Source organism: Triticum urartu, chromosome 7A, assembly GCF_056163025.1.
Source record: "Triticum urartu cultivar PI428250 chromosome 7A, HENAU_Tu73, whole genome shotgun sequence".
Lineage (NCBI taxonomy): Eukaryota > Viridiplantae > Streptophyta > Magnoliopsida > Poales > Poaceae > Triticum > Triticum urartu.
Genome location: NC_141879.1, coordinates 119,866,114 through 119,881,760, shown reverse-complemented (window position 1 = coordinate 119,881,760; position 15,647 = coordinate 119,866,114). Strand labels below are relative to the sequence as shown.

Genomic DNA, 15,647 nt, shown 5'->3' with positions numbered 1-15,647 from the left:
GTGGCGAGGAGGACCAACCACTGCTAAAGCCCATCCTCTTGCAGGACACGGTGTATGCGGTGACAGGTCGTCGAATATGAGGAGCAGATGGAGTTGATGCTCCGTCGCTCGCTCCTCCACGACCACGGTCCGACGGTGCTACCGGAGACGCTTCTCTGTGTAGTGAAGCCGAAGCCTCCTTCCCCTTCCCGCTCTCCCTCGCGCAACCATGACGTTTAAATTGGACGCCGCGTCAAGGAGGAGCGGGTGTCACCACCTCTTGCCGCGTCAAAGCCGGAGCGGCCGTCGCTGCCTCCCCGCCGCCTCAAAGAGGGGTGGCTCTCGCTGCCTCCTCTACATGCGAAGGAGGAGCCGCTCTCATCGCCACCTCCTCTATGTGTGAAGGAGGAGCCGCTCTCATCGCCGTCTAGCCACATCGGTGATGGCCTGCTCCATGCAATCGCCGTGAAGGCGCACGCTCGCATTCTGTACTACCTTGACGGCGGCCGTGGAGGCAACTCGTCTTCCCGAAGCACCAAGACGGCGCTGGACTACGCAGACAGGGAGAGACGCTCGGAGGAGGGGGGGGGTACAAGTGCAACACCGGGCGCCGGGCAGAGTTCGCAGACTCCGACGCCCCGCCGCTGCCTCGTGGACCCGGAGCTAGCAAATGGCCCCTGGACCGGTCGAAGACCACGACGGACACGAGCAAAGCGCCATCTCCGCCGCCTCGATGAGGAGATGGTCAAGTACGACCAGGAGTGGTCTCTCCACGAGACCACCGCCGCAACCACCTCCGTAGACGCTCATGCATACGGATATACTGGTGGAAATATACACACATTCCTATGAACTCACACACATCCTACCTTATGAGCACCTTCAGGAGACTGATCCGGCACATCATTTTGACATTGACAAAGTCGTTATAGACGCCTTCATAATCGACAGGAACATCTACTCCCACCAAACGCAGATGATTAATTACCAACACGAGTTGCGCACTTATTACCGTGCGTCGCTCGTTCGTATGTGCAGTAGCAAGTTGATCGATACGTGGGTACTACGGCATTACGGCGTTGCTTCTGACTCGGCCGTGGAACGGAACCGGGGGAAATTTTGAAATGGAACGGTCAACCGCTGCCACCCTTTCCCCGTTCGGAGCTGTACCGCGCCGTTCACGTATGGCTTCCCGTCGTAGATAGATCCGGTTTTTGAATTTTTCACATGGCGATCACTCCCCGGTATAAGTACTACTACGAGTCTACAACTTTCCTACTGCGTAGTAATTAGCCTTTTGAAATGGTCCAAGCAGGTACACGCTCCACGGCCGGGCGTCCCTTGATTAGTTTGAGCAGAGATTACCGCATGGTTAATTGCATTTTACTGATCTGAGCACAAATTACCGCTTGAACAATTTCTTTTACAGTTATGTAGCACTAGCACCTTGCATGAGCAATGGCTTTGTTCTTCTTTGCATCTTGCACAAAGCGTCCATGTGTTAGAAGTTGATAGCCTGCCGTCTCTGATCGGTGCCCCTGCTGCACTGCCTTTCCCTAATCTGGTCCGTCGGATGCTCCATCCAACGGCTGTGCGGACATAGTGCCAGGCCCAGAAATGCCCCTCCGGCAGCTCCCTGCCAGCTTCCTTTTCCAAGGCGCTGCAAGCCTGCAAAGCTGCAAGCCATGCCATGGCAGCAGCGCACTGCACTGCCATGGTAGTACTCCCACTATTCCCTCCCGCAGAAACGCAGAGCTGCACCGGGCTCAGGCCGAAAATTCCCTTCTTCCCCCCCTATTCAGCTGCTGTCACGCCGGCCTGCCCTGCCCTGCTCTGCCCGGCGCACGCACACGCGCTCTGCCGCTGCACGGCGCGTCAGTAACTCGCAGAATCACAGCTTCCATTTCAAAAGCAGAAGGTGAAAATGGAAGCGCGCCACAGTCGCCGGCGTCAGTGCATGCATGCATGCTCGTACCTGCAGCTGTACCGCCTCCGCCGCCTTCACTGCGGCCCCGGCGACGCGCATGGGTTGCCCGCCCCCGCACTCAATTCCCCCGCCTGCGCTTTCAGTTAAGGTACCTCCAGTACGTGCCCGGGTCCATCCATCGCCATTAGTTTAGCTCCCCGTTGCCACGATTAATGGCGCCCCCGGCTAGCTTCCAAAGTCGATTCATTAGCTCGATCCGGCCGTGCTGCATTTAATTGGGGCTATTTTTGAATGTGCGCTGAGATTTCAGCTTGCCGCGCAGCCAGCCGGTGCTCTTTGTTCGGCCGGATATACCCTGCTCCTAGTTCTAGCCGCCTCCTATAAATATCGGGCGCCGCCGTGCATCGTGCATCGATCGACCGCGAACAATTCGAATTACCCATCTCCCGCCACGCGCACCCACCTCCCACTCCCACCTACGGGAAGCAAGCTTGTAATCGGGGTAACGAACTGACGATCGATGGCCCGTTTAGTTAGAGATGGCGGTCGTGGACGCGGAGTGGCGGCTGTGGAGGAGACGGCGCCGCCACTGCCTCTGCCTCCGCCGCCGCGCCTGGCGTCGGCGGCGCTGTCTTCCTCGTCACCGGCGTCCATCCGTGCGCTCCTGTCGAGGACCGGTGGCGGGGCGGACTGCCAGCAGTCGCCGCGGTCGCTGCTGTCGCGCATCCTGCTGCGCGGCGGCGATCATAACGGCGGGAACGGAGGAGGGTCGTTCGGGTGCCGGGTCAGGCTGCCCCGGCGGTACGGTAGTAGCAGCTCGTCCGTCGGCGAAAGTAACAGGGAGGAGAGGAAGGACGACGGCGCCGCCTCTGAGCAGTCGGCGGACGACGTCGGCTCCACCAGGGTCAAGGTCGTGCAGCGTGCGCCGGAGCTGCCCACGGACACGCCCCGGAGCTCTCTAGGTAATTGCTAACTCTCGCAATGCGGCCGCACTGATCGTCTACAACTCGTAGCGATTAGATGATGATGTTGATGTTGATGTTGATCGGAACTTGTGAATGATCGTTGGACTTGCGCATGCATGCAGGCAGGAAGAAACCGGAGGAGGAGGTGATGTCCATGAACCTTGGCCTGGGCGCGAGCCTGGTGCTGCTGCTCTCCAAGAGCGCGGTGGAGCTGAACAAGATGGTGGAGCTCCGCGCACAGATGGAGGCGCTCGTGTCGGAGATCCGGCACGAGACCGTCGGGAAGGAGAAGCAAGGCGGCTCTGCTCCTGCCTATGCTCCGGCCGCGTCGTCCTCCTCCTCCCAGGAGTCCACCGTGATCAAGGACCCCATCGCTCGCGCCGAGGACGCGCTGTCCGACAACTGCTCCGGCGCCCGGACCGCTGATCGCCGCCAGCTTTCGGCCGCCGTCGTAGCGATGGACCATAACAAGATGGAGGCCGAGCTACAGGTCGAGCTGAGCCGCATGCAGGCGCAGCAACGCGCCATGCACGCGCCCATGCGAGGGCTCGAGGCACGTAACGTAACGCACGTAGTACGATCGAGTGTACCTCACGCATATCTTGAGTAGCACGTACTCCATGCATGCATGCATCCCGTTCCCACGCGCGTTTGCTGATGATGCACGCGTCTTCTCTTTTGGCAGCTGCCGCCGCTGCAGGTGAAGACGACGAGGAGCGCGCACGTGTCCGTCGCGACGACGTCGAGGAGCTGCGTCGTCGACCACGCGGCGCAAGTGAACGCCGACGAGGAGGAAGAGGATCAGCACGAGGAGGACTACGAAGAGGACGAGGAGGAGGAGGAGGAGGAGGAGGACGACGACGACGGTGGGGAGGTGGTGGACCGCGACAGGAGCCCCCCGCACGGCGGCGTGTCGGCGCGCGCGCTGGAGCGGCGGCTGCACGAGCTGCTGCAGCGGCGGCAGCAGGACCGCATCGTGGAGCTGGAGGCGGCGCTGGACGGCGCGCAGCGGCGGCTCCAGGAGCGGGAGCGCGAGGTGGTGTGGTGGCGCGACGCCGCCAAGCTCGTCTCCCACCGCCGCGACGAGTCCCGCCGCCTCCGGTGCACCGCCTCCGAGGCAGTCCGATAAGCACACGCACACGCGTGTGTCAGTTCTGGGTTCACGTGTGCGTGGCAGCTCGCTCGCTAGTAGCTAGTAATGGCGGGTCAGCCGCCATGTCAGGGTGTGCAGTTGGGGTTTGTGGCGGGAGAGGCGAGGTCTTGGGATCACGCTGCGCGGATGAGGCGGTGTTAATAACAGCTCCCGATCGAGCTCGGTTTGGCGCGCAAGCGCGCGCTCAGAGATGGCGGGAAGGGATGTGGGGGGCGTGTTTTGGCGGGAAAGGCGTGTGTGGTCTGCACTGTAATAAAAGTTTTGTTTCAGCTGTCCTGCTGCCCGATTGATTGCTTGTTTTGTTCTGCTTCCAGAAAAATTCTGCGAGGGAAAGAGAAACCGGGGCCAGGTTTCTGAATTCGGTCTGAGCTCTGCTCTGATTTTCCAAATTCTGCGAGGGAAAAAGAACCGGGGCCAGGTTTCTGAATTTGGTCTGAGCTCTGTTGTGCTCTGATTCCAAATTCTGCGAGGGAAAAAAGAACTGGACCTGGTTTCAGAATTCGGTCTGAAGTCTGAACTCTGTTCTGATATTCCAAAATCTGGGAGGGAAAATGGGTAGGGACCAGGTACTAGCGTAGTACATTATCTTGAGCAGCAACCGTCCGATTCTGATGGAATTTACTGGGGGCTGCGGCTCAGCAGAGGCATTCATTGGGCGGCAAAATGGCAAAGCCGACGGGGAGGGCGTTAGAAAAACTGACAGCCGCAGCAGTAACAGTGGTAAGAAATAGAAGGAGGAGAAGCTGCTCTTCCCAGTGCTTGCCGGGGCAGGCACAGACGCCGGCAGCAGCAGAGCGCGTGCAACTGCAAAAGCAGGCAAACCTCAACTCCCTCCCATGATCCGGGAGTTTTCACTTTCAGTGGCCCTCCCTGGTGCGGCCAGGTGCAGAATGGGGATGTCTTTGTATTCAGTAGACGTAAAAGACAAATTTTGTCATAAATAACGCCAAATTCAAATCTTCTTTTACCAATTGACAAAAGAAGTAGTCATTTTCTCGCTGCGTAAATTCGGATATGGCGGGCACATGTCAAGTCATCTTCTTTCAGGAAAATACTCTTTTGTTTTTATTTTTGAGAAACTACTCTTGGTTTCTTAAGCAGTCATAGAATTTGATTCCACCCAAAGGTTTTTTTAGGGGTATTCCACACAGAGGTTTGAGCCGTTGCAGCCACGGCATGTGGAGGTTGCTGGTTGCGGCCCGAACAAACACAACCTGAGTGCACTTACGCTGCTCACCCCTCCTCCTCCCTTCATCTGGATACTGCGAGATCCTATGGTCCAATAACCGGTCCACCTCCTTGGCAAAACTTTTTATACAAGTACAACTGAAGGTCAAGTTTTCTCAAAAAAGTTTCAGATTTTTTTTTACTTATGTTGCAACTATTAAGTTAAATTTTCATATCAGATGCATATGCACCCGACCCGAGAGCCAAAGGTGCTTGTCCCATGCCATGCTTGGTTTAAATTGGGTTGTAATTGAACTTTTGTGACATGTTAGATGCATGCTATGTTTACGAAGTTAACTTAAATCGGGTTATAATTACTTAAATTGGGTTGTGTTTGAGGCCTTTGCGATGTCAAGGAGGTACTACGAGGGTGAGGGAATCGAGCCATTGATGATTTGTTGTTGTTGTTGTTGTTGTTGTTGTGAACAAGAACCAACTTTCATCTTCGGAATAACTTGGGCATCTAGTTCCATGCATGGACCTTTTTTTGGTTCTGAACTGGAACCGCCCTGATTCCAAGTTTAGCGAGGGAAAGAGAGAACTGGAACCAGATTGCAAAAAACCGTTCCGTGGTAATCCGTTGCCGCTCCAATTTCCGGGAGGGAAAATGACCGGGGACCGGTTAACGTACGTACGTACGTTATCTCGAGCAGGGATTGCCCTGACGGACCCTCTGATCGAATTTACTGGGGGGCTGCGGCTCAGCAGATTGGCAGCAAACACGCTGTGCTACAGCGGTGTGCTCGTCTGTTTGCATGGGCATTGGGCAGCAAAAGAGAAGAGTGACGGGCCGTTAAAAAGAAAGAACAGACAGCTGCCCGCGCAGCAGCAGTAACAGAGGTGAGAAGGAATAGAAGGGAAGCTGTAGTAGCTGCTCTGCTATGCTCCAAGTCCGGTGCCGTGGCAGGCAGAGCGTGTCCAAAGACAGGCAAATTTCACGTACGTGCTCGGAAATGGGCTTCAGAATGTTTAACCCCTCATCCTCAAAACAAAAAAAAAGTTTAACCCCTAGCAATGAAAAACAGCTGGGACGAGCGGCTTCTCTTGATCGCTAATCTATGCCCTGTTGTGATTTGTGTTGGTGTTCACCACTCGCTGGCCATCGATGTTGCTTACCAAGCGAGGTTCAGAGTTATAGATGGTTCAGGTCTTGGCTGAATTCTCAAGAGTTATATCAACGTTTCCCAGAGTCAAAGTGATGGAATTCCTTGCTAGAGCTCACATGAAGTGTCATTTTTTCTATGGGCAATACCTGGGTATGGTATACCAGGCAAATGGCCCGCGATAAAAATGAATTTTTTTTCGAGCTCAAGAACCGGAAACTCTTGTGTATCGCACTAGGTAATCATCAATCTACAATCACAGTGGATGAAAAACAGAAAGGTGTTACACAAAGCAAGAGAAAACTTTTATTACACGGGATCATAATTTGCATTCTAGGAACGCAATGTCCTCGGCTTCGATGGCGAGAATCACCTTATGATCGATTGTCATTGTTGGTGAAGCGCTTGCTTCTGATGGAAATGAGGCACTGCAAAAAGAAAAAACCAAAAAAAAAATTGACGCTACATCATCTTTAGCTTCAGTAACAAGCATGGAGGCCACGACAACCTGGCCTCACGCCCGCGCTAAAACCCTTTCACCTATGTTTAACCCCTTGCAGAGACATTGCTGAGCCAGTTTAGTAATGGAATGAATTGTTCCGGGTCAAAAAAAAAACCCTTGCAGAGACAAAGGAGAATTATGAAATGATGGAGATGGTAGATCAGTCAACCTTCTGAATAGTTTCAGCACTAAGCTTCTACAGGGACCAGTTTTGCCACCTGCTAAATAAATATCTAGCCGGGTAACTGACTAAGCAGCGGTGACGGCTGGCGGCTCTGCTCCAGGGATATCTTGCAACGACGCCTTTATGTACTTCCAACCACGTTTGTTAACCCCGCTGATTCTTATCGGAGCATCGGCTGCTTGCACGCCTGCAGGAGAAACATACAGATACACCTTAGATCAACCAAAATGAGGAATCTGGCAAACATAATCCTGACATCGGTTAGCAACTTCAGGTATTTCGTTTTATACGCATGTGGCAGGTTTCTACATATTTGAGAACAAGGGTATTGCTTTCTGACTCAGTAAATCTTGGTTGTGCCAGGATTCTTCTACATTAAGCGTATGTCCTAACAGTTTTGTTGAAGACCAACAACAGTAACCATGCTGTGACTTTTGCAAACAGCAGGGAAAACATGATCTATCTTGGTCCAGACATAAGAAAAAGAAGTAATAACTTGGGGTAACTGGGGCAGCAAATAACTGAATGTTTTGACATGGCCTAGTGATGCAATTGATACAGCGGTTAAACCTGGTAAATAGCTGTTGCATGTCCTAGCTTCTTTTTTCTTTTCTTTCTGGGATAAAGACATTGCAATGTCCTAGAAAATGTACCATACGCCACAGTATGAATTGCTAGGAAACTTCAGTTACACTGCATATCGACATGAAGTATTTGACAGAGGAAACATATTGATTGCCTTACCTAAAGGCTTTCCACCATGAAAAATATCAAACACGAATTAGCCAGGACACTATAAACCATTATGACAAAGCTACCGAAATCAGACAGATTCTAGCACAACCAAATTAATCTGAGAGCAACAATCTGCAACGAAAACCGAAACAGAGCCTGGTGCACACGACAATCTGCAATCTCCATCCAAGGGGGGCCATTCATGTTCTACTATTCGACACACTCTATCAGTTCTCTTACACTCCACCAACCCACTAAATTAACGGACAGTAAGCAGGGGGGTGCGAGGACTCACCGGCCTTGTGCCGAATCCCCCACGCCTTCCCGTGGCGGCCATCCTGCATCAGCACATACAGAGATCACGAAACCACAGTGAAGGCGCGGAGATGAAAACAAGAGATCAATTTTCTCCTCCGCAGAGATTGTTATAGATGGCGGCGATGGTGACCTTGTAGAGGTTGATCTTGGTGATCTGGTAGGAGACGTCGCGCCAGGTGGTCTTGGCGACCCTGTAGCCGACGCCCCAGTCCGGCAGGAACTGCGCCACGTCGAACAGGTTCTTCTTCTTGTTCCTCCTCGCCTTGGCCGCCGCCTCTCCCTCTGCCGCCGCGGCCGGCGTGGTGGCGCTGGTGCTCAGGGCCCTCGCGGTTGTCGGCGGCGCGAGCCCGATGGACCGTCGGAGAAGGCCGCCCGCGGCCCTCTGCGCCATGGCCGTCCGGAGTGGCCTCGAGGGGTAGCGGGTGGAGGAGGAGGCGAGCTCCCGCGGGTGGAGCGTGGACGGCAGACGCGGCGGCGGCGGCCGGCCGGGAGTAGCTAGGGTTTCCCGTGGAGCTTGCCGGCTGACTTCGGCTGATCTGGGCCGCTCACTACGCTGTAGTGGTTTGCAAAGAACGGTACGTGGGCACTCCAAGTTTAGAGAAGAGTCGATGATACTAGCACACATGCCCGTGCGTTGTAACACGAGAGAAAAAAAATGATGTGATTTATTTTAAAATTAAGGTCAATTGTCATGAATCAAGTTAGCTGAATTGGGGATAAATTTGATAATGATGTTTGGACATGGGACATGGTTTCTTGTCATCGGGTGGACAAACATATTTTTAGATCACTAGTAAAAGAGCCTGTGCATTATAAAGGGAGAAAAAATAACACGCGCTCTTAACCCAATAACAACACTCAAGATCACAAATAGGTCTATGACCTTTATTTTAGCAAGGCTTGGCATTTGTGTTGCCGCTTATCCTTTTTCTCACCCTTGCTGGCGTTGGCCTCGGTTTTCACATAAAGCAATACGTATTTCAATATGGTTAATCCTAAGGTGTGTCTCTCCCTCTCTGCCTCTTTCTCTCCAGAAATCTGTTATTTTTTCCATTTAAGGTTTTTTAGAGGTGTACATGTGTGGTTATCGATGTTTTTTCCCGTCTCTATATGATTTTAGTGGGTGTTTATTTGTAATCTGAATCGCCGCTGATACAAAACAAAAATAGACCGTGTGCTATAGATTATAAGTTTGCTTTCAAAATAATATTTCAAAAATATTTAACAGGTAAAAATAACAATATATTCAGATTATACACATTTTTAATCAAATTTTATATATAACATATTAAAATAGGAGTTACGGTTTAAAATATATGAATAATTTAAGAAAGCATTTATTTGACTTAAATATCTTCCAAAATAATTTTTAAAAAGATTTAGTAGGTAAAAATAATATATTTATTCGTATTATACACATTTTTCTAATCAAATTTTATATATAACATGTTAAAATCAAAATTACGATTTAAAAGATATGGATAATTTAGAAAAGCATTTGTTTAATTTAAATATGATCCGCGGGTGAATTATCTGGAAAGTCTGAGGGTTTCCGAAAAAAATATAAAATAATGATTCGGTTGTGACTTAAGTGTGTGTTGCCGTTTAATTCACATAAAATATAAGGGGTTTTATGTAAAATTGTGTGACGGACCGCCACAAGCACTAGGCCGGGCCTAGTGACTAGCTCAATGGTACAATCCTAGTGATGACATGCATGGACATGATGAAGGGGCATTTACGCGGAGATAGAGAACATTAGAGATGATGACCGAGGTAGCCGTCTACGAGATGCCAACATCCCCACTCATATGATTGTCAAAACAAATAAATGAATGTTCAAACCTTGATCAAATGAGATTTCTCAAGTTCCAACCGATCAAACTTAGTGGATTATTAGAACCTCAAGATCCCCCCGTTCATTTATCTTGGGTGTAAAGTATTGTTTTGTCAAATATATAAGAGACTCGACCATTGCAACCATAAGAAACCCATTAACTTTTGCTATGATGTGGGGAAAAAAACATGTATGTAAGTAGTACACATGGCCGCATTTTCTTCTTAATTTTCACGTGTCACCCATTCACATGCAATGTTGATCTTATTGGTGTCGTTTCAATTCACCCGGATGTTTTGAAAAGACAATATGACCACATTTCTGTGAAATGAGGACCGCATTTTCCAACTTGAATGATCGTGATGGCATGAAGTAGAGAGCAATTCACCTTTTGTGAACTAACTTACCTAAAAGAACGTCGTTTTGGGGAACTATAGTAACTTTTTTTGGACAACTCAATAAAATGCGCCATAATAGCTTTCACTTAAGAAAAAAACTTTGCTTAGAGGAGCATTGATACTGGGCAAGATATTTTCTAGGACCGGTCTAGCGAGCGGCCGGCTGCTCGCTACACTTTGCGAGCGGCCGGCCTAAAATTGTAAGTTTTGGTCCCTAATAATCTATAAATAGCAATTATCTAGCGTGTGTCTTTTTTATCGGTTAGTAGATGTTTTTGTTAGCATTAAATGCGTATAACAAATGCGTACAGACTAGTCTGTGAAATACATTTATTTTCGCCTCTTAAATCTTTAAAAAGTCATATCTTTTAAACCACACGTTGAAATTCAGATCCATTTTCACCTTTGGATTCATCATGACGAGATCTTCGAAACTAGATTCCGCATGGGTATGTTTCGACGAATTTTGTTGATGCCAACTTTGGTGCTATATGGTGCAACTAAAGTATTGCATTGTGCAACTAGAATACATTGCCGCGCCAACTGAGTATATGTGTGTGTAACTAGTCCTGCCAACTAAATATCAATGCGTGTGCAACTAGTGTCCTGCCAACTAAATATCAATGTGTGTGCAACCAGACTATATTACAAGCCAACTAAGCATATGTGTGTGCAACTAGTCTTCCTGCTAACTAAACATCAATGTGTGTGCAACTAGACTACGTTACAAGCCAATTAAACATCAATATGTGTGCAACTAGACTACATTACAAGCTATGACAACTCATATGCGACTATGTGGATCAGATTGTGCAACTCTGTGGCCATGCATGTGCCAACTAGGACTACTATGTGTGCAACTACAAATGCCGTGGATGCAGCTCCAAAAAACTGGGTTTGAAAAAAATTGCACCATGCAGTACTAAACTTGCACAAAGCAGTACTGAAGTTGCACAATATAGCGCCAAAGTTGGCATCAAAAAAATTTCGTCGAAACATACTCATGGGGATCTAGTTTCAAAGATCTCGTCGCAAAAAATTCAACAGTAAAGACGGATCTGAATTCCGATGCGCGGTTTAAAAGATATGCCTTTTTAAAAATTCGAAAAACAAAAATAATTGTACGTGAAGTTGTTTCTTTTAAATTAGACTAACTAGTGTGAACACATTAAATACTGATAATGACATGCACTAACAGACAAAAATACAACTCATGGATGGTAAGAAAGCCTGGCCGCTCGTTCTCTCCAGTTAGGGCATCCCCAACAGGTTGTATGTTAGTCTTGGTAGTAAAATGTCCATGTCATCAACCAACAAGCTATCATACAACTATTCTAATGGGTTGCATGTAAGCTATCCAATAGATGGTGAAACAATAAATGTGATTGCTCTCTATTTCACTTTGGAGCTTGTGCAAAGGTTGTTGGTTAATCTACATACAACTTTGCTTTTTCTCCACATTTAATACATGCCACATCATTACTATGTTCTAGGTGGCAAATTTACTAACACCTATCTCACGGCTGTTGGAGATGCCCTTGGCACGCGGCCACTTTTTAGATTTTGGGTATTTTCTATTCTTCTCATTATTTCCTTGGGTCCATTCAATACCTCTCCAATTCTCCCCTCAAGCCCAGTAATCAGCCCGTCACTACATTCTCCCTCAAACAGATCCCCTTCTGTTCTCACCTCGCAGCGCCGCACCACGGAATCACGCCGGCCGGCGAGCACCACCGGCATCCAGGCGGCGGCTAACGGCAAGCGGCGAACGTAGGTAAGCTCTTCCCCCTCCGTTCCAGTCCCCAGTCGCTGAATCCATTCGCCCGCTCGAAGAAAAAAGAAACGTCTCGTCCCCAGCCTCTCAGGCCGGCGAGCCGAGCGGAGCGCTGTCTTAGACAACCCGTCCGTTAGTCTCCGGCGACTCGTCCGTCTCGTCCTCCTCCTCCTGTGTGTGTCGTCGTACCCGGCGACGCCTCCTCCTGCGGCAGCATCCACTATTCCTCTTCCTTCTTCCACGAGGCCACGACGGCATGATTTTTTAGGGTTAGGGCATTTCACCCATGGCGTGCCTCCCGTGCAGGGCGCAGGCCTCCGCCTCATCCAGAGTTGATTTAGCAGAGAACAAGGTCGATCAATTTGTTCCTCGTGCTTTGTTTTCTGAATTTGTCTTTCGACCTGAATTTTGTCATACATCTCACAATGTGAGTCTGATGGAGTGTTTTTTTCCGAAGATTATCTGAGAAAATGTTTGTTAGTTGGAGACCAGTGCGTGTATAGGGTATGTTGTATATCAGTATATGGCCCCGTGTTCCATTTGACTGCTGCTGGCAAATCAAAGAGAAACATATCATGGAAGAGAGATAACTTTTGTTTGGGAAACTCAAGGAGAAATGAAATTAATTAAGTTGATGTGGTAGTATCCTCAGACTGTGCATCTTGGATTGTTGATTAATTACTTGTCCTGGAGACTGCTGCACTTTGTATCTTCTTGGTTCCTTACTGATTCTGCTAGATGACCTAGCAGGGGAGCTTTGTAATCGTTAAATTAGAAGAGCTAGTCTGAACTTGTTTGCTGCGGCATTTTGATGAAAAGCCATCCTTACTTTTATTTATTTATTCATTTTGTGCTTCTGCTTCGGTTTGTTTTAGTTTTAGTCTTTAGAAGTCCTATGCTATGTAGTCACTAACATCACCGGAAAATTATCAGGAATACCCATCATTATTTTCTGGATCAAGCATATCATCAGCTACATCACCACCTTCAGATTGAGTTTTATGAGACCACTAGCTGCCTGCTGCTGGTGGTCCTTTTTTTGAGAAAAAATAGCAGTCCTTAATTCGTTATGCTCATGCATTTAGGAAGAAGGAATTGTCTTCAAAATTTTTCTAAAACTCTGAATTGGTAGCTTTGTAGCTGCTAGAATGGCAGCCCTGTAGTGGTGCTCTTGTATTTCCATTTTCACCTGTGCAAAGACTACAGTTAAGTAGTTGACAGTTATCTTTGTGATGATGATTACTTGATAAAACTGCAAAGATTAATTTACTAAACTATGTCTGTTATATATCTGTACGTTGGACGGCATCCATCACTAGGACTAGTTGATGAAATCTTGCTTGTAGAGTTTAGAGAGTAAACTCTTTTCTTTTCGTCTGTCTCCATTCTGTTACCATGTGACCACAGGCTTAAAATAATGGAGCATGGAATTCTTGTTGTTGGTATGGACTCTAAACATGCAAGCGTCAAACATCATGACTCTTGATACTTGCCCTATATTTCATCTTCTTAAGGTTAACAATATGTTTTTTTGTAAGGTGCATAGCATTTGGAAGGACGAGAACTTGCTCGCATTTTCCCCCTTGTGCAAAGAATTTGATTGGAATGCAGCTCTGCATCTTTATAGCATATATTCAGGAAAACAGAAGGCATCTGAGTGGCAGAATGGTTCATTAATCCTTGGTAGTGTTTTGCTCTGTTCCTGGATAGGACAGCTGCACACAGGAGTAGAGGGGTATTTTCATCATTTCGTTTATTTACCCCTGGGATAGGATAATCATTGGATGTCCTAAAGATCTAAAGGATGTGTCTTACTGTCTTGTAGTTCTTGTCACCTGCGTTTTTTTGGCTTCTGCAGATCATAAGAAATCACAATTTTCAACTACCTAAAAGCATGTTAATTTATTTTTGAGTACATGTGATAATTTGGTTGTATCGGTATGTCTAGTGCAACTGGCAAAGGCTAACCCAACTCTAATCTACCAGACTACCACTGTACTTGTGTGAGCTAAAAGAGCTTTTGCTCCGTTGTTTATACTCTTCACGAATCTAAATGGAACAACATGGTATTAATGGCTATGATTTGAGTGTCTTCGATATGCTATATGGATATCGATTCTGATTAGCATTTACGTATAGGCAGTTTCATGATGGGTACTGAGGACTCTAAAGATATGCTGAAGAATGCGGACTGGAAAACAGTGAGTGGTCCAGTGATTACTGAGTCAAGCCAGCCAATTGTTAAGAAGCGTCTTCCAAAGAAAATCAGACAAGTCCCCGAGTGTTACTTTCTGCCCCGGCGATCTCTACCTTCTGCATTGGCAATCTATGGTGCTGTTTGTGCCGCTGGAGTTGGTGCAGGAATGTTGCTTGAGGTTTGGATAAACAAAAAGATCAAAGGTATAATCCTGCATTTCATGGCCGAACCTTGGAGGAATCACTTAGCATTTGAAAACCACTCGATCTTGAAATTTGAGATGACTGTGCCGTGGAAATCATGCATATCTATTTGCTTCATCGATTCTGTTTTACTCATCATCCTTTTACTTTTTGTTGATTGCTGCATACAGAGGATGGTGGCGTTGTCTGGGAGATGGGCAAATGATGCTCATGCACCTTGAGTTGGTAACAATCTGTTTTGGGATACCCACTCGGCTTCAGTTATGCTGCTTAAGCTATACCGCAGAAATAAGCGTAGATTTGTTGTTTCAGACTATCTGTTGAGATTGTGACAAAAGTAAAGAATGTTTTCCTGTGTATTTGTCACAACCTTGCCCCTGTGTTTCTGACTTGGTTGTACAAGCTGTGTGATGCTTCAAACTTTATACTTAGGAGATGTTTGGTGATCCACTAGCTCCGCCAAATTTGAGGATCTGCAGAGCAGCTATTCCCCCGCTCCGGGATTTTTAACTTGCGCTCCGCCAGCTCCCGGAGCGAGAGTGTGGAGCGGAGGAGGGCCAAACAGGCCCTTAGGCAAGCAAGCTGAAAACTAGTCATCAACGCATCTGTAGTTGTCATTTGTAGGCATTACTAGTACTGCACTGGTAAGAATAACCTGAAACTTTGTTCGAAGGTAGTTGCACGTTGTGATCAAAATACTAGTATGGCATGGTTAATCTATTTCTAAGTCTGCATTCTCCATTTATTTAGTTTATATCATGATGAAGTCGACAGAAATTGCGCCCTCCCTATAATATTGGCAGCAGAAGGTGTTTGGTGATCAATAAAGGCAACAATATAATACAGAAAATTTCGAAGTAGTGCTATGCCATATACAGTTAGTTGGCCTATGCTGTACTGGATAGAAATTCGAATGCCCCAAAAGACAGATGCTTACTCATTTGCGGATTCAACTATGAGCCCGGGCTCATCTGCACCTGACGAACTTACAAGAATTGCTGAAAATAAATAAAAAAAACTGATTTTTTAATGCAACATTTTAAGTGTGCCAGTTGTGTGCAAAATTTCGTGTGTAAATAACATTCGAGGAACTCATGGCAAAAAAAGACAAAATGAGCTCTGAACAGTGTTTTCAAATTTTTCTC

At 47.8% G+C, this 15,647-nt stretch overlaps 3 protein-coding genes across 7 annotated transcripts; 2 read left to right on the top strand and 1 right to left on the bottom strand.

The window, feature by feature from the left end:
• The first annotated feature begins 1,429 nt into the window (after positions 1 to 1,429).
• LOC125521921 (uncharacterized) lies at positions 1,430 to 4,406 on the top strand. 2 transcript variants are annotated; one of them, XM_048686982.2, is made up of 3 exons: positions 1,430 to 2,868; positions 2,994 to 3,445; positions 3,557 to 4,406. In XM_048686982.2, the coding sequence occupies exons 1-3, from the start codon at positions 2,427 to 2,429 to the stop codon at positions 3,998 to 4,000; spliced, it is 1,338 nt and encodes a 445-aa protein (XP_048542939.2). In that variant the 5' UTR covers positions 1,430 to 2,426; the 3' UTR covers positions 4,001 to 4,406. The 2 variants fall into 2 exon arrangements, with proteins under 2 accessions (XP_048542939.2, XP_048542940.2); XM_048686983.2 differs by having other exon boundaries at positions 1,436 to 2,868; positions 2,994 to 3,424; positions 3,557 to 4,397.
• Positions 4,407 to 6,625: 2,219 nt separating this feature from the next.
• On the bottom strand, positions 6,626 to 8,668 carry LOC125523679 (uncharacterized). Its single transcript, XM_048688739.2, has 3 exons — positions 8,224 to 8,668; positions 8,071 to 8,113; positions 6,626 to 7,227 (listed from the first exon to the last, which is right to left on the bottom strand). The coding sequence occupies exons 1-3, from the start codon at positions 8,482 to 8,484 to the stop codon at positions 7,106 to 7,108; spliced, it is 426 nt and encodes a 141-aa protein (XP_048544696.1). The 5' UTR covers positions 8,485 to 8,668; the 3' UTR covers positions 6,626 to 7,105.
• Positions 8,669 to 11,932: 3,264 nt separating this feature from the next.
• Positions 11,933 to 14,952, top strand: LOC125523370 (uncharacterized). Of its 4 annotated transcripts, none has more exons than XM_087536082.1 (3): positions 11,933 to 12,102; positions 14,242 to 14,502; positions 14,673 to 14,871. In XM_087536082.1, the coding sequence occupies exons 2-3, from the start codon at positions 14,250 to 14,252 to the stop codon at positions 14,705 to 14,707; spliced, it is 288 nt and encodes a 95-aa protein (XP_087392208.1). In that variant the 5' UTR covers positions 11,933 to 12,102; positions 14,242 to 14,249; the 3' UTR covers positions 14,708 to 14,871. The 4 variants fall into 4 exon arrangements, with proteins under 4 accessions (XP_087392208.1, XP_087392209.1, XP_048544373.1 ...); XM_087536083.1 differs by having other exon boundaries at positions 11,946 to 12,102; positions 14,246 to 14,502; positions 14,673 to 14,952; XM_048688416.2 differs by having other exon boundaries at positions 11,947 to 12,098; positions 14,246 to 14,502; positions 14,673 to 14,952.
• Positions 14,953 to 15,647: the final 695 nt, after the last annotated feature.